The sequence below is a fragment of the Rhinatrema bivittatum genome, chromosome 1, assembly GCF_901001135.1.
Source record: "Rhinatrema bivittatum chromosome 1, aRhiBiv1.1, whole genome shotgun sequence".
In the NCBI taxonomy this organism is placed as follows: domain Eukaryota; kingdom Metazoa; phylum Chordata; class Amphibia; order Gymnophiona; family Rhinatrematidae; genus Rhinatrema; species Rhinatrema bivittatum.
In genome coordinates, this window is record NC_042615.1 from 460,827,476 (window position 1) to 460,850,720 (window position 23,245).

The 23,245-nt window shown below is 43.4% G+C and overlaps 1 protein-coding gene across 2 annotated transcripts in view; it reads right to left on the minus strand.

Annotated features, from left to right (window-relative positions):
• Positions 1–23,245, minus strand: part of FREM1 (FRAS1 related extracellular matrix 1) — a 303,886-nt gene that overhangs the window by 139,657 nt on the left and 140,984 nt on the right. The window contains exons 22-24 of one of the 2 annotated variants that reach the window (XM_029605792.1): positions 23,015–23,210; positions 19,367–19,631; positions 3,688–4,102 (exon numbers count right to left, since the gene is read on the minus strand). In XM_029605792.1, coding sequence (XP_029461652.1) covers positions 3,688–4,102; positions 19,367–19,631; positions 23,015–23,210 — 876 coding nt within the window. Of the gene's footprint in view, positions 1–3,687; positions 4,153–19,366; positions 19,632–23,014; positions 23,211–23,245 lie in introns of those variants that run through there. The other variant, XM_029605799.1, reaches the window with a different exon arrangement.

The window sequence follows — 23,245 nt, forward strand, 5'->3', positions numbered from 1 at the left end:
CACGAATCTTCCCACGACACTCTCCGATGTGATCCACATGTGCCGTAAAACAGGGTCCATAACATAAGATGTGCCATACTGAGTCAGACCAAGGGTCCAGCAAGCCCAGTATCCTGTCTCCAAGTCACAAGTACCTGGCAAGTACCCAAACATTAAACAGATCCCATGCTACTAATGCCAGCCAGGGGCGGCTCAAGGCCATCTGCTGCCTGATTCGAGGGATGAAATGGCGCCCTCCTTCCCTATGGTGTGGTGTAGGTGATTTGTAATGCTGGGGAAGGGGGGCAGGAGTCCGCGGTCCTAAAGGAGTGGCAGATAATCACTGACACTCTTGCTAGGAAGCTGGCAAAGAGTGTCAGTGACAATATATCTTTCAGCCATTTTTATTCATCAGATGTTTTGAAATATTTTATTGGTGTTTGGGAATTTTTGGTTATTCTATTTGTTAACTGGTTTGAAATATTTATTCTTTTTATGACTAATTTTACTATAATGAGTGGTTTCATATTTCTTGATTTTACTTTTTAATGTTTTATGAAGAATGGTAATATTTCTGTTTTTCCATTGTTGCTCTGCTTATAGAGGCTGGCTTGTTGTGGGTTCCAGTTCAGTTCTTCTTAGCGTGTTTCTATTTATACTTTCTGGTCTCTTTATTCTGTATTTGGTGAGGGTCTGTCTGTGTTCTCCTTGAGTGACCAAGGTGTGGCCATATAATTTATCTGTAGTGATCTATAGCAGTCTGATTTGTTCTGCTTTCATAATAGGAAGTGTATTGGTATTCTAGGGCCTGGTGTAATATGTGCAGTGTTACATTTTCATAGATAAGATTGTTACTGTTTGAGTGCTGGCAGTTAGGATTGTTTTGGTATGGGAGGTTTACCATATTGTAATGGTAATTATGTTTATTCAAAAAAAAATCCCCCACTCTCCATACTTGGAAGCAATCCTGAAATTATAGTAGATTGGAAGAGGGTGCATAAACTTTAATCTCTCTCACACACATATATAGGCAATCTCACACACCCAGGCAGGCACACATACAGAGGCCTACAGAAACAGACACCCACTCATACACACACACATACACACTCACACATACATACCTTTTCATATACACACACTCACGCACTGGTACCCTGTCATAAACTCTCATACACAACAGGCACCCCCCTCAAGCACATACACCACTTACTCAAACACACACACAGACATTCACTCATAAACACACATATACAGGCACCCTCTCATACACACTCACACAGGTACCCTCTCCAATTTTAATGCTATTTGTCTCCATCAAAATAAAGTACTTTTAAGGACATTGGCATCCATCCTACTTTGTTGATCCTCAGTCTCACTCATGAGTCACTGTCACCCCTCCTCTAGACAGGCTCTCTCTTACCAGTCACTGTCATCCCTCCCCAGACCAGTGTCTCACCAGTTACCCCTCCCCCAGACCAGTCCCTCTCTCGTCACAATCATCCCTCCCCCAGACCAGTCCCTCTCTCGTCACTGTCATCCCTTCCCCCCAGGGTGCTATCTGCCTTATGTCATTTTTTTCTCAGGTCACTGTCACCTCCCCCCCTCCCACCCCAAGACCAGTTCCCAGGCCTTTTTCTTCAAATCCTTCAGTTTACAGTCGGGCCGATACAGTAAAGTCCACGGGAGAGCGGGCGAACGCCCGCTCTCCCGACACGCACACAGGCCACTCTCCTGTGCGCGCGATTCACTATTCAAATTAGGCCCAGCGGTAAAAACAGGCAAAAGGAGGCGCTAGTGTCCCTAGTGCCTCCTTTTGGACCGGAGCGGCGTCTGTCAGCGGGTTTGACAGCCGACGCTCAATTTTGCCGGCGTCGGTTCTCGAGCCCGCTGACAGCCACGGGCTCGGAATTCGGACGCCGGCAAAATTGAGTGTCTGGTTTTACTGCTTTTCTGTGCACTTTTCCAGTGCCCAAAGAAATTAGCGCCTACCTTTGGGTAGGCGCTAATTTCTGAAAGCAAAATGTGCGGCTTGGCTGCACATTTTGTTTTCTGAATCGCGTGGGAATACCTAATAGGGCTATCAACATGCATTTGCATGATGCGGGCAGTATTAGGTTTGGGGGGGGGTTGGACGCGTGTTTTCGGCCCCTTACTGAATAAGGGGTAATGCTAGCACGTCGAAGACGCGTGTCCAATAGAGGATTAACAGTGCGCTCCGTCGGAGCACACTGTACTGTATTGGCCCGAGTGTTAGCTTGCCTGACAGCTGTAGAGCTGGAGGAAGAGGGCATACTAGGAGGCGGAAACAGCGGTCAGGTTACTCCCTCTCCTGACCAGAGGAAACAGCTGGCCCTTCTCTGGAAGAGCCAGCACTTCCAGAAGTTACAGGCTCTAATGACAAAGTTTAGGCTTCAGTCTGGGGGTTCCACTTTAGCCATGTGAACTCCATGCTCAGAAAGCAGAAACTACTTGTGCAGATTTCCAACTGGACATAGATGCCTTTTCAGAACCGACTGGGTAGAATTTAAATGACCACAGGTACATGGGTACCTGGGCTGCTTAGGAGCCCTGTTAAAAACTATAATCCACATACACTGGCATCCAGAAACTCCAGCTTGTGACCTCAGTGGAAGTAGCAGGACAGCAATGGCAGATCAGGGTATTAGAATAAAATAAAAAAAGACTGAAATGCAAAATCCTGAGAATCTAGTTAATCTGTTTAATTACTTGGCCCGACCTGCAGCCTATTTCACTCATCCGAAGAGCATTACTATGGCAGCACAAACCCTCTCTGTTGTTAAGCTCCGTGGCCATGCACCAAAATGCTCAAAGTGACATGATAAAAACAACCCCGAGAGGATAATAAACATCAAACTGGTGTCACATTGTGTTCCCTTTCCTCCCCAGTTTGGATCAGTTGCCTCAGTAGGGCTGCACAACAGCTGGTATCTATGGAAATGAGATACTGCTGTGAGCTTCCTCACAGCAGAACAATACCAGGAAAGACCCTGAGCATTCACAACTGAGGCTATTGGGTTTTAGCTCTCCCTGGTGATCCTACCTTCCCTTTTCCTTTTTTCTTCCACTGTTTGTTTCCAGTTGGTAGTGTGAGTAGTCCTTTAAGCGTCCTTTTCAAGGATGCGCTGACATTTGGAGATCTACTGCCCCTCCGTTCCTATCCTGAAGGACATTGGAGCTGCCAGTAACAATCAAACAACCAAGACATCCCAAACTCTAGCATTTTCCCTTGTCAGAATATCCACCAAACGCATAACATTGAGGCAACAAAATACAAAATAAAAAAGAACTTGTAGACATTCATACAGGGAAGTTCAGACCTTTGACTAGGATTTGCAAAAAAAAAAAAAAAAATACAGACCGATTCTTCAGCTATTAAATTAAGTGCTGCTGTATTTTATTTATTTATTTATTTAGAATATATTTCTATACCGGACTTCATGAATAAAATTCACATCAGGCCGGTTTACATGGAACTAGGGAATAACAAGTGTAACCGAACAAGAGCACAGCCTGTGGGCATACCTTGGCACTGTATATTTTTATTCATTTATATGTCTTTTTTATTTTTTTTTTTTGCAAACTACCAAAAATGTGAGCTGCAAAACCCAATGCTTTTATTAGTAATCTATGAACACCCACAGGCTGCTTGGTGGAAAAGCAAACAGAATGGAAGACCATACTTGCCTGAATAGTGAATGCCACTGGCCCAGCCTGCACCTTCCCATCTACAGTAAAGCCGTGGTTACTGCCGTCCATCGCAGTGAAGGTGAACCTGTCAATCTGGGCGTCCCCGCCTCCATGTTTGTAGGCTATGTCCATGCTGTCCACATCTTGCTGAGTGAAGCGGCGCTGAAGGAGCACGGATCCGCCCCTGTACAGCTGGCCATGCTGTGGGAGTTGCTCCAAGAGGTAGGTGAGATTGTGAGGTGGAGTGTCTGGGTCAGAAAGCTGCAGAATGTCAGGAGAGATGAGGGCCATGGCACCTTCCACCAACCGCAAACCCTTGTTCCTGGACACGTCTGGAATGGCTTGATCTGTGCTCTCCAGAGTGATTTCAAAGGTTCCATGCTTGCTCCACAGCCCGTTGCTGACAAGGAATCTAGCAAAGAGAGGCAAGGCAGCCTTCAGCATGTGTTCTGGTTTCACCATCTACAGAAATGAAATAACACACACACCTTTACTCAAGGGTTCACCCTGGTGTGGCTCTCTAACTCAAGTCAAGTTTCCCTGTGGTATCTTCTTGCCTTGGATAAGCTAGAAGCATTATATTGGTGTATGAAGAGATCAGAAAAAAAAGATACTGTGTTTCCAGTTATAGGACAGAATGCATTTCTAAAAGCCCCTATTAGTCTGGGAGAAAACTGGAATCTTCGAGGGCTATGACACTATTTCGGGTGAAAAGAAAACAGATGTTGTAGTGCATGAACTTTGGAAGAAGGGAACTTGTGTACTTCAACTTCTTTTTTTGTTAGCCCAATAAAAGATATCACAAAATACAAAGATTCCAGCTTTCAGAAAAGTACTTGGGTTCAGGGCTGCATTTAAGATTTGGGCGCCCATAGGCAGGGCCAGAGGATAAGGGTAGGAGTCCCCTCTTAGAGCTCAGAGAGCCGGGAAATTCATTCCCAGGGAAAGCAGGGGATGGGGGTGTTGGGCCAGAGGGCCATGGTGGTGTCTCTTTGACGTGACACTGGAACACCACCCTAAAATAAGTGGGAAAAGGATCCTCTTCGGCTCAGGTATTTGGTGCCCAAGGCAGTTGCCTAGGTTACCCCAACCTAAATCTGGGCCTGCCAGGACTGAAGACGAATCTTTCAAGTTCTATTGCCTTTGGTTTGCTCAAGAGGGCTTCAGGGTTTACTGAATACAGAGACTCTACAGTTCTTATAGTTCACAACGGCTGCTTATGTTTCCAGAAATCAAAAATAGCGTTTAACCTTTGTGTCAAGTTGTAGCTTTTGGCAAATATTTATGTATGGGCGGTGCTATTAGTGCGATGGATGGGGAAAACTCTCGGATGCTTTCAGGGCTGAGAAACAATTCGACATTTCTTTGAAAAGTTCTAAGAGTTTCATCATGTGTTTTGTGTTTTGTTTCTTCAAGGGATATTTTATATGTAGGTGTAGCCCCCTGCACTGATCTGGATACAGACACAGGCGTTCACTGGGAGGGTCATGGGCCATGGCAGCATCCATGCTTCCTGAGTACTTTCTGGATGAGGGGGACCCTTACTGTTTTCCTCTCTTCTGGTGCTCTTCCTCATACCAGTCCATTACAGCTGGCCAAGCTGGCACCAAATCTGATGTTCAAATACTAGTCTTTACTGGTTTCTGATGGCAGGAACAAAATCCAGACAGCACACTGAAGGTCCAATGCACCAAAATAGTTCAGCAAATAAAATCCAAAGACACAAGAAAAAAATATCTCAGTCTCTCACCATAGCATAATGTTGCACACTCTTAGTAGGTAAGCTCACTGAGGCAGGAACTCTCCTCTCTAGGATCTCCCTGGGTACTTGTTCTAGATGGAGCCCGCCTCTCTCTCTTAGTAACTTCACAACCTTAGTTGAGCCTCTGGCTGATTCCTTTTGTCAGTCAGAAACTCTTTGGACCCTCTGTCTGCCAGGCACTCTTCCCTTTTGACTCCCACAAAGATCAATGCTCTTACTGCAGGGCTTCCTCAGCTGGGGCCGTTTTCTCTCTGAACTCCCCAACAAGGATAATCCTTTCTTTTCTGCAAATATCTCATTTTTGCGCAGAAGAGGAATCTGGACTTAAAGCTCCCTTTCAGGAATTCACTCTCTTGAACACCCACCCCCCCCCAAAGACTCCTTTCTCCTTTTAAGAGCTGGGAACCTGGACCTTGAGCTCCAGCCAGCTTTCCAGGACAGGAGCACTTCTTCTTGGCACTGATCTGTCAAAGAGAAAGGGGCCTATTCCTGGTCCTTTCCCTGTGGAGGGGAAAGACTCCACGCCAGCATAAATCTGTGAAGAGGTGGCACCCTCAGCCTGCGGACGGCAGACTGACTTCTCCCTGTACTCACATGGGCACTGGGGAGTGTCAAACCTCGTGAAACACATCATTCACAGGGGCAGGGGCTGTTGACCCCCCCAATGATCCTCCATCTACCAGGGGCAACTACTTTAGTAAGGAGAACAATTTTTTTTTTGGAGGAGGGGATTCCCTTACATAGGGCAGTTGTACAAGGGATTTCTGTGGGCAAACAGGTGGTTACCTTCAGAAACCCCCCTCCTTTAAAAACTGCCCCAGGCCCTCAGGGGGAAAAGAGGCAGCACTGAGTGTGTGTATGGGGGAGGGCGGGGGCAGGCTGGTGAAAGTATGCAGGCCGGTTTCATTTTGAAATTTCAGTGCCTCCTTTGCCTTACATGCTTTTCAATGCTTCCTCTTTCATACTGCAGGGAAAAGCATCCCTTTTGTATCGGCCTGCAGTGCATTTCCCTTTAAAAATCTGCTTGCATAGGCTGTAAGCTACAGGCTGCCTCTGAAAATTACCCTCATAAAGGGGGGGATGCAATTCTGCCGGGCCCTTAGGGCTATTGTGGCCTTTGTACAGTCCAGAAGTAACCACCAGCCAAACAGACAGGCCAATGCAGAAAGTTGCGTTCTGGCCAACACACAGCTTGGTCTGCATTTGAATGTTCATTTTGGGAACGTAAACCTTACTGATGCAGCAAGGAGTTTTACGCTCACAAAATGTGCATTCTAAAATGAAAGTACTGCTTCGCGCCTTCACACTGAAATCCCATGCAATGAAGGGTATTAAGCAGTACTCCTCAATTCAGGGAGCTGCGCTGTCCAAACACAGTTTTTCTTAGCGCTGGAAAATTAATTCCAGGGTCAGAGATGGCGTTAAGTTTCCAGTGCAACTTAAAGCCCTCTAAAAATGGACAAAGTTTAAAAAAGGAATTCTGGACTTATCGGACTTACCGCTGCCACTTAGCCGGATACGTGGCGGGGGTGGGGGCTAACAGTATAGTCAGGGTCGCCCCGCATTGGCCTGTCAGGGATGTGGCCTCCCCCCTTCCTGAGTTAAAATGTGTGTTCGACCTGTGCCCAAACGCACATTTCAGACTCGGCGTGCTTCTTTTAAACTCCTGGTGCTTTTGCATACAATTAGCTTACTGCATCGGGAATTAAAAAAAAAAGATTTAAAACTGGGCATTAAAAATGTGCACCGAAATCATATTTTCTTAACGCCCAGATTACTGCACCAGCCTGAGAGAGCGTTGTTCCAAAATGAAATTAGTTTACTAGTACAAAACTTGATGAGTACTGATAATTTGACAAATAGTATATTTCCTTCTGTTGAATCCATGGAATAATGGAAAAGACAGAGGTTGACATATGCAGGGCCTTTTCCCTGGCTCTCAGAATCCCTCCAGGTTACTATGGGGCTCTACGTTTGACTTCTTCGGACTTCTCTTAATACCTGCTGCCTCTCTGCGTGCCTGCTCTCCGGGCTTGTTTTTGGGATGTGTGACCTGTGTAGGTGGCAGGGGGCACTCCACATGCCTACTTGTAAAACTGGCTTGAGGACAGGAAGAAAAGGGGCTCAGGATGTCATCCAGTCACACATCTCACTGCAAGGGGATGGGAGGGAGAGATAAATTCCCCCTCTAAAAATCCGTCGACCCTACTATCCTAGCGCCTGGTGCCTCTGTTTCTCACCTCCCAGGCTTACCCTGCCTTGCCCTGTACTGGTGGCCTCTGTTAAGCCTCTCCTCCTCTTGCTGGCACTGGCCTCTCTCCAGTGGTTCAAACCAGAAATCGGTGGTTTGACCAGGGAGAGGCCAGCGCTGGCATGAAGAGGAGTGCAGAAGAAGCGCCAGCACTGGGGACGGGCTGCGGGGGGGAAGGGGAAGCCGGGAAGTGAGTAGTAAAGGTGCTGGTGGTAATGGAAGGAAGATGTTTGAAGCTCTGGGCAGGATGGAGATGGAAACCCGGCGATTGAGGGGGGGGGGGGGGGGGGGAGCATGGAAATTCAGCAATTAGTAGGTGCAGTTGGTGGTGGAGGGGATGAAATCGGGGACTGAGTAATTGGTGGGGGAGGAGAGACCTGAGATGCAGCAGTTGATGGGGGTGGATTCAGTGATTGGTGCTGGGGAGAGTGGGGCGAGGAGAACAAAGTCAGCAATAGGTGGGGGATGGGTTAGAAGGGACTTGGCGATTGGTTGGGGGGGACAGGAGAGCAGGGACTCAGGGAGAGACAGGGGAACGCTCGGTAGAGGGCGAGTGGAGGGAAAGAGGGGGAAGCTGCTGGCAGGGGAAGGAGAAGCGAGGATGCTGCTGCTCAGCAAGAAGGGGGCGAGAGAGAGAGAGAGAGGAGGATGCTGGACAGAGGTAGGAAGAATACTCTGCTGGAGCTGCTGTACGTTGCATTTTTCACAGGGGTGGGAGAGAGTTAGGGGGAAGACCAATTTAGATTTTTCGCACAGGGCTCCTGTTAGCCTAGAGCTGGCTCTGCCTGCTCCTTAACTCTTCCCACTTGATGGCTGTGGTAGGGCATGTTCTTCTCCTTACTTCTCCGTCTCGGTTCTATAGTGGGGTCAGCAGATGGAATCATCGTGCTGAAATCTCCTTCCACTTCCAGCCACCATCTGCCAACTCTTTGTCTGCCATCACGGGGAGGGGGGGGGGGGGTGCAGGGATGAGACAACTTATTAATGAGAAGATTTCTGCTCAAGAAGCTGGTTTATTAGGTTGTAATCAAAGGCTGGACTCCTTGAATACCAACGTGGAAGAGCTTCAACAGGAATGTAGAGAATATAAATTCAGATAACTTTAGGGGCATGACAATTCTACATGCATTGCCAAAGCAATATATAGAATGTTAAGGGTACCAAAAAATGAACAAATTATAAAATACTGATGCGACGGGATACTGAATCCATCACTAAATATGCCCTTGCCTGACTTTGGGGTTTTGAATTTTTTAAGATCCTCCCTATCCTTTTCACCATCCCCTTCTTGGGATGGGCTCAGTGAGCCTATATATTCTCTCCCGAGCATGCTCAAAGGGAGACCCCTTTTTGGATGGAAAAGAGAGAGGAGGTGATTTTGGTGAGAGGAGGTTATAAAGCCTTCCACTGAAGTATTATTGGGAGATTTTTGAGCGCTTGGAGTTTATTCTGTCTTTGACCGGTTCCTAACACAAGGGCCAGTTTTCCCCCTTGTTGGAGGGGCTGATGGTGGTTGCATTCCCATGACCAGTGCAAAAGTGGGTTGAAACTGCTGGAAACTGCTATTTTGGAAAAAGTTTTGTACCATCTGATGAGAGAGTGATTTTTGGAGTTTCTTCCCTTCTAGCACATGCTAGAGGAAGACCAGAAAGTTTTCTACCCTTTACGGGGAGATTTTTTGTCTGGACATTGATTCAGAAGGACGTGGAGGTGGAGGAGTTATAAGATCTTACATCATGAATAAAAAGACTGTGCCTCTTGCAATGATGAGTTTTTTTGATGCTATTTATGATTTTTGTCATACTAGCCTGGAGTTTGTTTCTCAAACTTCAGTAAATCTTTTTTTGAGCTGAACACCACAGCTGACTCCTTTCCATGATTTAGTGTGGCTGATTCCGCCAGTGGACTCCTACCCATGAGTACAAGCTGAACAGCGAGTTTGACTGGGATTGAGCGAATGACTGTGGTACTGATCCACACTACCGCACCAAGGGCCCTGGAGGTGCACACCTCCTCCTTGCCAGTGAATTCCAGCATCCCAGGAATTATCAAGGAGAATGGCAGAGAGATGAAGAGGTCTGGGAATTTAGTGTGCAGCCCTGGGAATTGTGTAATCCCCTAATTCCACCCTTATGGAGAAAAAGGGTTACATTAATAAGTTAAATAGATACAGGTTACAGAAAGTAAAGTATTAGGGGCATGTCTGGTCCATAGTGTCCTTGGTTAGATTTCATTTCTGTCCTGGGGCATGATATCACATATTTTGCTGCTATAGCCGCTGTTTCTTCACTTTCCTCCAAGTTTATAAAGAGTTTTTCCTGCTCATTCTTTTGTGGAAAGCCCTTGATTTCTCTGTCAGCTTTGGAAAATATGCATCTCTTATTTGTATTTTGCACAGACAGGAGGAGATACATTTCTGTTTCTATTTTTCTGGTGTTGCATTGCATACAGAGTCTGGCTTCTTGGGGTTTCCAGTTTACTTTTTGTCTGCATCTTTCTATTTCTAGTCTGTGATTCCTTACTCTGTATTTGGTGAGGGTCTGCCTATTTTTTGCATTTGTGACTGACGTGAGGTATTTTGCTAGTGTGTATTTTCTGTATTGGGATTCTGTAGCAGTACAGCTGTTTTCCAATTTGCACCTATCAATAGGAGATGTATTGGTGTTCTAGGGCATGATGAAATATCTGCATGACTGCTTTTTCATAGGCTAGGTTGTTGTTGTTGTTTGAGTTCTGGATGTTAGTAGGGCAGGTTTGCTACATGTTTTTTCCAGGGTTCTGTGTTACTTCATAGAGTCCCTGGTAGTAGAGGGAGTTTATAGCGCTGCTATTGAGAAGACACCAGAATTTGAATATTATTTTTTCCACCATGAATAGTAAGGAGTAGGGTCCTAATTGTGCTCTGCACTCATTATTAGCTAAACTTAAAACTGATGCTTGATTAATTTTCCTAAATTAGAAAGATTCTTGACTATGGAAATGTTTAAAAAAAAATATCTTCTTGGGATAATAAAAATTCCAGTAGAATATATTCCACCAACAGCGAGATTGTTCTATCTTCTGCCACCAAGGAGGGATTTAGGATCTGGGGAGCACTTGGATTTGCCCCAGATTTCTTCACTTAGCTTTTTGGAGATTTCTGGCGACCTCCAAGTAACACCTGCTACCTTGATTGTGAACTTTGTCTTACAGCCAGACAGAGACTGGGCACTTTAACCTTTTTCTTTCAAGCATAGGCAGGAGGTGTTTGTTGGCCAGAAAGTATTTTTCTTAAAAGAGCTATGGTGACACAGAAAAAAAGAGACTCCCTCAAGTTATGTGCAATGTTTTTCCTTAAATATCCATGCAAGTGTATAATCAAATTAAAAAAAGTTTAAAATATAGGTTTTTTTCCAAGCTGGCTCAACCTACCCTTTTTCTGAGCGATAAACCAGCCCAAGGGTCTTCCTAAAACTCTGCACCTGTGACTGCCTCTGTGGGAGAGGGGTGATTGATATCAGCCCCAGGATAGATAATGGTGTGACAGCAGCTGGCATAAAATCCCTTTTTTGCCTTTTGTTTGGGGGATTAACTTTTCTGCTAGATCCTTAGTTTAACGCTTGCACTGTCCTCATGTTTGGTGGACTTTTGTTTGTAACTTCTGTTATACTTCTCAATTTGTATAATTTTCCTTTGTAACTTTTTTTTTCATTTTACAAATGTTTTTTAAAAAAATTATTCTTAGATTGTATTCGTAAATGTATAAATAAAAAAAAGGAAAAAAAAAAAAGAAAAAGGAAGTTTTATGACTTTGATCATTCAGTGTTGTGCCAGCAGAGGCTGCCTGAATGACCTTCACTGTAACCTACTGTGTCGGAGTTAAGAGTTACCTTAAAGAACAAGCCAGTGCTCTAGCGTGGCTTTGCCTCCCTCTCTAACCAGGTGTTTCCCTAACAGCCAAGGCTGCCATCATCCTGTCCCGAACCCTGGGGGGGGAGAGGAGTGAACTGGGGCAAATTCACCCCCAAACCCACATGGTTTCATCTTGCCGCTAGCCAGGCTACGTGCCTTCTGCAGTTTCATGACCAGAGAGCTGGCTGCAGAGCCTGCCATCTGTCATGGAATCTGAAGCGAGGGGAAAACAGAGGAGCAGAAAATCCAACCTGTGCCAGCTCATTGCAAAACCCAAGCCAGTGTGTCACGGTGGAGGGCATCAGCATCCCGCTGCCAACACCTGATGTCAGTGCTGCTAATCGCTGGGTGTCATCTGTCCAAACATGCAATTGCCACTTTTTCTTTTTTTTTTTTTCCATGCCAGTAGTCCCAAACAACACAGAGAGATTAGTAACTCCAAAAATGCATCAGTGGAGCATTAAAATGTGATCGTTTAAAAACCCTTATTAATTAAAAGTCATTCCTGCTGTTAAAGGTTCGCCATGGAAGGTAAATTGTTGCCAGGCTGTGCCAGCGGCCGCAGCCCTTGCCAGAGTCCTCCAGCAAGAAACGCTAACGAATGTGGGCTGAAAGGGAGCCGGCATTTAGTTTTAAAGGACCTTGATCATAGTTTCATTAAAACAAAAGCCTCATCCATTTTGGTTTGATATTGCTCTTGCAGGCGAGAACTTCCCAGGCCAGTCTGGCAAACATCAGGTGCAAATGCTGGCAACAGATGCCAAGCAGAGAACACTGAAAGCAAGCTGCTGCCCAGCCTCACTTTGAACACAGCAGCTCAGGTTGACAATTTCTAAAAATCTAACAGCTTCATATTCAAATTTTGTTTTTTGTTATATATATATATATATTTTTTTTTTTTTTGTCATTCCTATCACCCCAAACCCTTTCCATAAAGTTACTCACTATGGCTCTTTTTTTTTTTCCCCCTGGAACTTAAAATGGTTTTGTTTTTCCCCTTTCGTAACGTAGGGCACTGATTTTGGGAACACAGTTATAACCTGGACTTCACGGGAATAGGGATCCAAAGGAGGCAAGGACATGCTGGTCTCACACACCCTGCAATGCATCTCTTTCCATGTTCTTTCCATGCAAAACTTCTCCGAATAGTTCTGAATCATTACACGTTTGCAGTGACTTCTTTTTTCACTATTCAGATTTTTTTTTTCAGGTGATTTTCTTCTGGGTCATGCCAAATCACCAACCCAGACTCTGAACTTGCTTCCTTTTCCCCAATGGGAAAAAGTGGAAGGCGAAGGCTCCCAGTGGACCTGACCTGGCATTTTTTTTTTTTTTTTTTTAGAAAATTATCACTGAATTTTCTGCACAGATGTGCTGCCCTCCACAAAGGCTTTGGATTTTCTACCTCTCCTTTGTAGGGATTTAAACCAGACTCAGAGAGCTGGCAGCAAACAAATTACTAGTGATGAGGATATCACAGTGAAATCTATTGTATTGTAGCCCCATTCCAGGCCAGGATATAATATGGAGGGCAGGGTATACTATTTGGCAGAGAGGTAGGCAGGTAGAGTGGTATTAGAGTAGTTTGCCATCCAAAAGGCAGATGAAATTTAATGTGGACAAGTGCAAGGTGTTGCATATTGGGAAAAATAACCCTTACTGTAGTTACACGATGTTAGATTCCATATTAGGAGCTACCACCCAGGAAAAAGATCTAGGCATCATAGTGGAGGATACTTTAAAATTGTTGGCTCAGTGTGCTGCAGCAGTCAAAAAAGCAAACAGAATGTTAGGAATTATTAGGAAGGGAATGGTTAATAAAAAGGAAAATGTCATAATGCCTCTATATCGCTCCATGGTGAGATCGGACCTGGAATACTATGTACAATTCTGGTCGCCGCATTTCAAAAAAGATATAGTTGCGATGGAGAAGGTACAGAGAAGGGCAACCAAAATGATAAAGGGGATGGAACAGCTCACCTATGAGGAAAGGCTGAAGAGGTTAGGGCTGTTCAGCTTGGAGAAGAGACGACTGAGGGGGGATATGAAAGAGGTCTTTAAGATCATGAGAGGTCTTGACGAGTAGATGTGAATCGGTTATTTACACTTTCGAATAATAGAAGGACTAGGAGGCATTCCATGATGTTAGCTAGTAGCACATTTAAGACCAATCGGAAAAAATTCTTTTTCACTCAAAGCACAATAAAGCTCTGGAATTTGTTGCCAGAGGATGTGGTTAGTGCAGTTAGTGTAGCTGGGTTCAAAAAAGGTTTGGATAAGTTCTTGGAGAAGTCCATTAACGACTATTAATCAAGTTGACTTAGGGAATAGCCTCTGCTATTACTGGCATCAGTAGCATGGGATCTTCTTGGTATTTGGGTACTTGCCAGGTACTTGGCCTCTGTTGGATACAGGATGCTGGGCTTGATGGACCCTTGGTCTGACCCAGCATCTGTGTGAGAGCATGTATGTATGTGTCTATGTGAGAGCATGTGTATGTGTCTGTGTGAGCACATATGTGTTTGTGAGAAACTGTGTACTTGTGTGTGTGTTTTTGAATGTTTGTCTGCCTGTGAGATCCTATATGTGTCACATACAGGCTCGCGCAGGCACACACATATATATAATGTACCTGTGAAGGAGAGGGAGCCTGTGTATGTGAGAGAATGTGTGAGAGAATGAATGTGTTATTGTGTGGTATGTGAGAGGGAAGATAAAATTTGTACAACCCTATCTTCCCCAATGTATAATGATGTCAGAGTGAATTTTGCAAAATGGTGCCAGCCATATTGCAAAATGGCGCCGGCGGTACGGCAACACGATTCGAGTGCAGGAGGTCGTTCCCGGACCCCCGCTGGACTTTTGGCAAGTCTTGTGGGGGTCAGGAGGCCCCCCAAAGCTGGCCAAAAGTCTCTGGGGGTCCAGTGGGGGTCCGGGAGCGATCTCCTACGCTCGTGACGTCGGGGGACAGGAAGCAAAATGGCGCCGCCACTACCTTTGCCCTTTCATATGACAGGGCAAAGGTAGCGCCGGCACCATTTCTATCAACGCATCCGTGGCCCGAGAGTAGAAGATCACAACGGGACCCCCCACTGGACCCCAGGTAATTTAAGACATTTTGGGGGGGTTCGGGAGGATGGGGGATTTATTTTAAAGGGTCGGGGTGGGTTTTAGGGATGTTTTAGTGTGCCGGTTTTCCCGCCCTCCCCCTTCCCCCGATTTACGATTTTTGATGATAAATCGGGGGAATTCCTATTAAATATCGCCTCCAACGATTTTTGACGATTTAAGATATATCGGACGATATTTTAAATCGTCAAAAAACAATTCACATCCCTAGTAATTTGATGTTTCTGCTCTTTTGAAATATAAATTTTTTTGGAGGGAAATAGAACATTTTAAATTGGATTTTTTACTCATCAAATGTTTTTGAAATATACTATTGGTGTTTGAGAAATTTTGGATACTCTTATTCATTAACTGGTTTGAAATATTTATTCTTTTTATGAATATGATTTTACTATTATGATTGATGTTTTATATTTTTTTATTTAATGTTTTATGAAAAATTGAAATGTTTCTGTTTTTCCATTGTTGCTCTGCATGTAGAGGCTGACATTTTGTGGGTTCCAGTTCAGTTCTTCTTAGCACATTTCTGTTTATAGTTTCTGATCTCTTCATTCTGTATTTGGTGAGGTTCTGTCTGTGTTCTGCATATGTGACTGAGGTAACAGCGTGGAGGGGCATGTCAGTTTTTAAAAATATAGACTGCAGGAGGGAGGTGGACTTTATTTGATGGGCCTGGATAGAGACTGAATGCATCATGGGTGGAGGGGGGGGGGGGGGGGGGGCAGCACAGTAAATGCTCGCACAGGGCAGCTAAAGGCCTAGCACTGGCCTTGATTACATCAGTAGCCTACAGAGCAGTGCTGAGATGCTCAGATCTGTAAATTGATTCTGTCAGTGTGTTTATTATTGTCACAATGGCAGAAGCTGTTTCATTAGAGAACACTATGCCCAGTGAATGTGCAAATGAGATTGTCTCCCAGCAGCCCCAGCTTCTGCTTCTAAGAGAAAACATGTATTAACAGCACAAGCCCTAAAGAACTATGAATCTGAGAAGGCTGTATATCTGAAGAAGCTTAATAGAATGTAGGAATCATTACAGTCTGATTATACATCAGTTTGCAAGCTAGGTACAGAAGAAATCCAACAAGCCATAGACTAACTTAAGTGTATCTACAGATGCTATCAACTCCAGGCAGACAGATACCTCACATTTTTAACCAGAATCAATACACAGGGAAGCCTTGAAAAAAGAGATCTGTATAAGGACATTGACTAGAATATGACAATTTAGTGCCAGTCACTATCACACAAGCACAGCAAAGAATTGAGAATTTAAAAGAAACTGCATCTCAGTATTCTAATCTTTCCAGATGTGCCTCAATGACTTTAAGGTCACTGAGATCAGTGCACTCAAACCTGTCCTCAGTTAGTGTAGCCATTGCCAAGGCATGTGCAGAAGTGCAAGCTGCATGGACACATGCTTCCTTTAGAAAAGAAGAAGCAACTATAAAGTTAGCCAAAACTAGATTTGAAGAAAAAATGCACCACTGCTGCTGTTGCTGCACACAGGAAAGTCAAGTTAGATGTCGAGATAGAAATTCTGGGTCAAGAGAGGAAAGTAGCTTCTGAAGAAGTCCATGCTAAGAGCCTTGAAGAAGCTGTGGGACAGGAAAGCAGGGAGATCCTGATTGATCAAGTTATCTCTGAGGATCCTGTTTAGCATATCCAAGACTATGTCTTAATACTTGTCTCTGAGCATGGGAACTCACTCTCACACCCACATCCAAGAGAAATAATAGATGCTGAGATGACTCAGCCTGTCTGTGAAGTAGACTCTATGCCTACCAGAGATCAATTCAATACATGCTCTACCATGGATGTTAATTGCCACCACAATGATCCACACACTTGTATACTCACAGATGCACTACAACCAGCTGATGATCCAGGTACGCATGTGCTAAGAAACACTCTACTTTAAGCATATACCACAGCATTCTATGTGAAATAAGTTCCAGATATGGTTGAGAATGCGTCATCAGCAAGAACATATGCCAAATGTCTGCACAGGAACCAAATGCTTGTGATCAAACTCGGTCTATCTCAATTCCTAGAACGGATGGAGTGAGAAAGAAATCCAACGACATGTCACACAACTGCATTCCACAAACACTTCAATACCTGAAAACTGAAATATCAAACAGATCAGATCTGGACAAGTACATGAACTATCATAAGCTTGCCAACTCAAGGCTTACTAAGTTTGACGCCATCCTCAGAATTATAGATCATGGAGATTTACATTCAAAAGCATCATCAAAGATCTGAACGTCACCATAAGTGGATCTGTTAGTGAAATGGCTGGGAACAGGTTCCCAGAATATGTGAAGAATTTAAGGTTAAAGCACATAAACAATCCCTCAGCAAGCCTGGAAACATGTGGAGAAGAATTGAGCAGTACTATGGAAATCCTGAAATTATCAAATATTCTCTTCTCCAAAGACGTGAGAACTTCCCAAGAATCTCAAACAGAGACCACTACAAGGAGATTTCCTTCTAGAACTGGAAGTGGCCAAAGGTGATCCATATATTCTAGACCTCAATTTTCTGAACACTGCTCATAGAGTGAAGTCAATTGTGCAAAAACTACTGCACATCCTGCAGGAAAAATGGATTCCCTAGGTTCTAGATACAAAGTAGAGAATAATGCTGCCTTTTCTCCATTCACAGTTTTCTCCAGGTTCATCCAGGACCAAGCAGTGACAAGAAATGATCTGAGTTTCAAATTTGGTGAATCAGATGACACCTCAGATATGACAAGTACAAACCAATCCCGACAAGGAAGATCAACTAAAAGATATAATAATATGAAAAACCCATATCTGTGCACATCTGCACCTCCTGCTTCCCTCTCTACAATAAACAAGAGGGTAGAGGACTCAAACAGACAATGCACTGGACAGTTTTTGAGAGAAGAAAGAGTACTCATTTTTAGGAAAAAATTAAAGTATTTTTAGGTAGGTATATAGAACATAAATTTTGTATTTTAATGTCTTATACTATGTGTATCATGTTTGTATTTGTTATGTATGTTAATTGTTTAATTGACTGTATATGTCATAATGCAAGCCACAATGATCAAAGATATTTTGGAATATGAGGTTTATAAGCACAATAAATACATATTAAAAAGATGCATTAGATAGATATAGTACACCCAAGAGTGATGTAATCTCCACCTTTTCACCGACCTGTCACAACTGCCTTTCTCCCTATTCCCGCTTTTTTATGCAGGCTTTTAATAATTAGTTTTGGGAATACTATTTGATCTGTTTGCTGATGTACTTTTTAGTTGTTAGTTTTTAAAAAGATGTGAGTGCTATGTCATTGTTAATGTTTATTGAGGCCAATATTCGGTAAGCCGTTTAGTGGACAAATTATCTGGTAACATTAGCCGAATAACTTGTCCTGTATATTCAGAGGATAAACGTCCTGCTGACTATACTTGCTTAACGTTATCTGGCTACATGTATCCGACTAACTTTAAAGCCTAATTGGCTATGTTTGAATATAGCTGGTTAGGTTTAAAAGTTATTCGGCCTTGTGTAGTCAAATAACTCCCTACTTACCTGGATATCTTTAAAAGATATCCAGTAAGTAGCGCTGTCAGTGAAAAAATAAAAATAAACAAAATGGGGCCAGCAGCTCTACTCTACCTCTCCTGATCCCCAAATTTTAGATATGGTCCTTTGAGGCCATGTATCTCCTAATTCCACATTTCTCATAAGTTCGCTGGGCACCCCCTCCACATACATACACATTCCTGGTAACATACATCAGATAGTGGTATCCTTCCCTTCCCCAATCTGTCCCACTCACCCACAGTATGAATAGTCCTGCCCGCACTCCCCATCCCTCCAGAAACCCCCCCCCCCATCTCACCTCGATAAAAAAAAAAAAAGAAGCCTGCTGAGAGCGAGGTCACAACTCACCCGCTTCCAGCGATCCAGCGCTGCCTCTGTCTTTTAAGAACATAAGAACATAAGAAATTGCCATACTGGGTCAGACCAAGGGTCCATCAAGCCCAGCATCCTGTTTCCAACAGTGGCCAATAGAGATGTGAATCGGAACCAGAATCTGATCGGTTCCGGTTCCAATCCAAATCTTAAAATTTTTATCGCCCAGCCCGATTTGAGTTTTGACCATCGGCTGCGCCCGATCCGATAAGAGTAAGCTAACCTTTCTAGCGCTGGAAGCGTACACTACAGGTAGTTTACACTTCCAGCACTAGATGACAGAAGCAGCACTGGATCGCCAGGAGCTGGATAAGCGGCAGAATATACCACTTGTGCCATTTAGAAGTCTAACTTTTGAGTTACTCATCTAAGTGCCTTTTGAATATGGACCTCATTGTTTTTAGGAGTGACTGACATTATTTATTGCTCTTATGTTAATGTTTTCCTTTTCTGTCCACCACTTTGACTATTTGAAGAAAAGTGGTATTAAATTCAAGTTCCAAAATTGAGCCTCCCTTTCTGTTAGTGCAAATCACTTGCTACAATATTGTCTGACCCATATGTAAAATCTATTCACCAGACAGCCACAGGTTGTGAAATGTTGGGGCTCCTTTTTTTCCCCTCTTCCCACCAGGTCTGTTTTTGGATGAGAGGTGAAATGGAGAAAAGCTTGCTACACGGTATTACCTGAAGGTGTCTCTGGAAGCCGCCGTCTTGCTGATATGGATGTAGCAGATGCTCTGGGCAGCCACGTCCATTTGGCTGAAACTGGTGACTGGGACTCCAGGATAGCCAACATACTCCAAATGCCCATACTTAGGAGGTGAGGTGATAATGTAGAGCAGCTCCTCGGGTCTGTCTGTTCCATCCATGGCAAGGAGGACGTCTGTGGTGAAGAGAACTCGCTCCCCCTTTGGCACATTAAGTGATCTTAGAAAAACTGCAACATTCCCTGTAAGAAAGAATATATTCTGTTTCTAGCCTTAGAGGGCTCAACTGATAAATTCCATCTATGTGAGTATAGTCTATGAATGTTGGCTGTGTCCCATTAAACCATGCCTTTCAATATATTCTATAATTTTATTCTTTTTATTGACCGATGAGTTTTCCATTGAAAAATAGTCATATTCAAATTCTCTGCGCATAGCCTTTCAACCAAATTGAAAACAAGATTGAATCTATAAAATTAACATGGATCCTCAGATCTTTTTTTTTTTCTTATAGCAAAGTATTGTGGTTGTTGCATTAGAATCACTTGAATTTGTAAAAATAAAAGTCAACAAAACTGTGAGAATGTTTTAATTGGACTAACTCAACACATCTGTGACTAGCTTTTCAGAGCTATGCTCCCTTCATCAGGTTACTGAGTTAGTCCAATAACAAGCTCTCACTTACAACTTTTTGACCCCTATGCCTACTTTTCTTTTAGGCCAAAACCACAGAATTATACGCAATCTCATTTTCTGCCCATACAGGCCACAGCATGAAAACTGGCGCCAGACACAAGATTTTCTGTACCGGTTCCAGCAGAGGGTGCTAGACTTTATGTAAATTGATCACCCTGGCTTCAGTAGTAGCTGTGCAGAATTATCTTTGGAACCATACTTGAACTAGCTGGAAAAGTAGGAACTTGTGCTGAAGATTAGTTTAGTTTAGTTTATTGTATTTCTATACCGTCACATCAGACGTGCCTTCACAACGGTTTACAGGGTTTAAAACATATAATAAATACAATACATTTATAAAATAGTAATAACTAACTCTGTTAAAAAGTATGAAATAAGTTAGTTATTAAAAGCAGTAAAAGTAAAGTAGGTCAATTAAAATATAAAATTAAAACAAATAATCAAAATCACAAAAACAGCAGACAAACCATAAAAGACTCAGCCCAATTAATTCAACAGTGCTGGTATAGCTGGTGTTTCTTATTCGTATCTTAATAACATTTTAGCTGCCTAACTTCCTTCTTCGCTACAGAAACTTGCGCATGATTATGACAATATTCATCATGTGAATTTCTGTTTACTAAGTACATCATTAAGCATTAGGCAATTAGGAAAGAAAGGGAGTTCACTGGTGACCACAGCTACTAACTAGTGGCAAGTTAGCTTTAAAAATGCTTTGTTACACTTGGAGGTCTGCGGGTCAGGGTCCGCGGACCACCACTCTTACCTCCAGCCCCGAGCCCTCAAGAGACACCTCTGATGCGGGGCAAGCTCCCCCGACTGAATGTGCAGAGGTCTACCGTGTCTAGAAGGCCGATGCGTGGGAAAATGCCATTGCCAACTCTAGGCTGCCCCTAGATGCGCGAGCGCCTGATCTCCATCAATTTAAAGGGCCCAAGGTGGGAACTTTCCTACGGCACCCTCTGATCTCATCAGTGCCTTCTCCCTATATAAGGCTCTCTTCCCCCGCACTCCCTGCCTCGACAGTAGGTCGGCTACCTCCAGGTATAGCTAATTGCTTAAGTGTGCTTCAGCATTCCTGATCCTTATTCCTGAGTCTCTGCTCCTGTTCCTGCATTCTTGGTCTGTGTTTCTGAGTTCGAGTCTGGTCCCTGATTTGTCTTTGCTTCTTTATGGTCAGTTTTCATTTCTAATATCTGGTCCTTGTCTCATTCTTCGTGGTCAGTCTTCAGTCCTGTTTCCAAGCCTTCCATCTTCTGTGTTCCTGGTCTACTTCCTGCCTCTCCTGCCCAGCTCCCTTCAGTTGGATTCCTGGTTTTGACTTCAGGTTGCCTCTCAAATTTGACTGAACTCTGTCTGCCATTGACCACTGCCTGGACCTTGACCTCATTGAACTCCATCTGCCACTGACCATTGCCTGGACCTAGATTCTGCTGATCACTGCTTGCCTTGACCACTGCCTGTCTCTGGCTCCACATGTCTTCAGTCTGCCCCGGAAACTGGCCTTTAACTCGAATCTTCACCTCTATCACAGAGGCCTGAGCCCAAGTCCTACCGGTCCCAGTACCGGAGGCTTCAACTAAAGGGAATGAGAGCTGGTATAGGTGAAGCTCCAGTTGGGCCTCTGCCACAGCCAGTTCTGCAGCTGACTGTGGAGACCTGCAGGGCTCTTCCTTGCAGATTGCGACAATCCCACCTCAGTCAAGGGACCACTTCTACCAACATGCTTGATGTCAACCAATTGTAGGGTATCTTTATTTTTCTTTTATCTTTATCTTTATTAAAATGTATTAATCACCTAAGAACTAGGTGATGTACAAAATAAAAACATACACAAGATTTCAATCAAAACTTGTATGGACAACATATCAACATGTTAAAAATTCTTAAAAAGTGTTCTCAACTGAGAGAGATATTGTCCTCCGTTTATCTCTAGACATCATCTTGAGAAGTTTCATGGACAACAAGTATGGATATACCCCAATCTTTTGAGGACAACTTAATTGAGAAGGAAAGAGTTTCTAAAATTAAAATCTGAAATTCTTAAAAGGGGTGCTGGATTTATACTAAAATTCCCCTGCAGGTGTGAATTAAAATATTTAGATCAAAACTATGTATTTCATGAGATATCTCAACTACAGTCTTTTTTGGATTCTCATCCCCCTAATGTGGGAATTGGTTAAGAGCAATATTAAAGTCCCTGCTGTTACTCTGAATATGGGGAGAAAAGTGAGTTATTAACTTTCCTCTATAATGAACTTTTTCTTAAGATTATCGCTCATGTATAAATTGATTTCCCTGGATTTGCCTTAAGAAAATACAGAAATGTATGTTATTCTTTGAAAATGAATGTATTGGATGTATTACAATATCTGTATACTATACAAAGTTTTGTAATTGAATCCTAAAAATTCAGAAATAAATAATTAAAAAAAAATCTTAAAAAATTAGTAGCATTCAAAATGGACAATTATTAGAATGCCTGCCTGAATAGCCATGTCTTTAGTGACTGCTTAAGAGTCTTTAGACTGTCTGCCAATCGAAGTGGTTCAGGAAGCTTTAAAAATGATTATCAACCAATGGTGGAGCAGCTATACAATTGGTTGATGGAATTGCAATGTGCACTGATTTCCTTGAGATTTCAGCTGAAATGAACTGACTTCTTTCCCCTATAAGAAATAATAATTTTAAAAAGGATTCAAAGTGTCAGGGGTATCAGAGGCACAGGGACAACATCAGCTGGAGGGGTTACAAGGTGCTCTACTATCTGTGGCAGAAATCTGAATGAAATTGGATAAATATTTCAAAAGTTATCTGTAAGAAACTAGACAGAAATTGAATGGCTTCACTTATAGTGGGATCTATTGTACTGGATGTATTCTGTCCTTTGCAATACATGGAGATCTGTGCCATTCATAGATCAAATTACCCTTTTCTGTGTCCTTTATTGTGATGTGGAAATGCAGTGCTGGTGACCGGTTCTCGCCATCCCAGAGATGAAACGTGAAGCTGTCCTGGCTTTTTGAACTCCTGGCTCCTGTATGCACATACCTAATGAGGTTCATGTCGATATCTTCTTGGGAGCAGCTCATGCCCACTTGGAGGGTTACCCAACCCTCTCCTACCTGAGAAAAACACATAAACAGTTCAATTAAGTGCC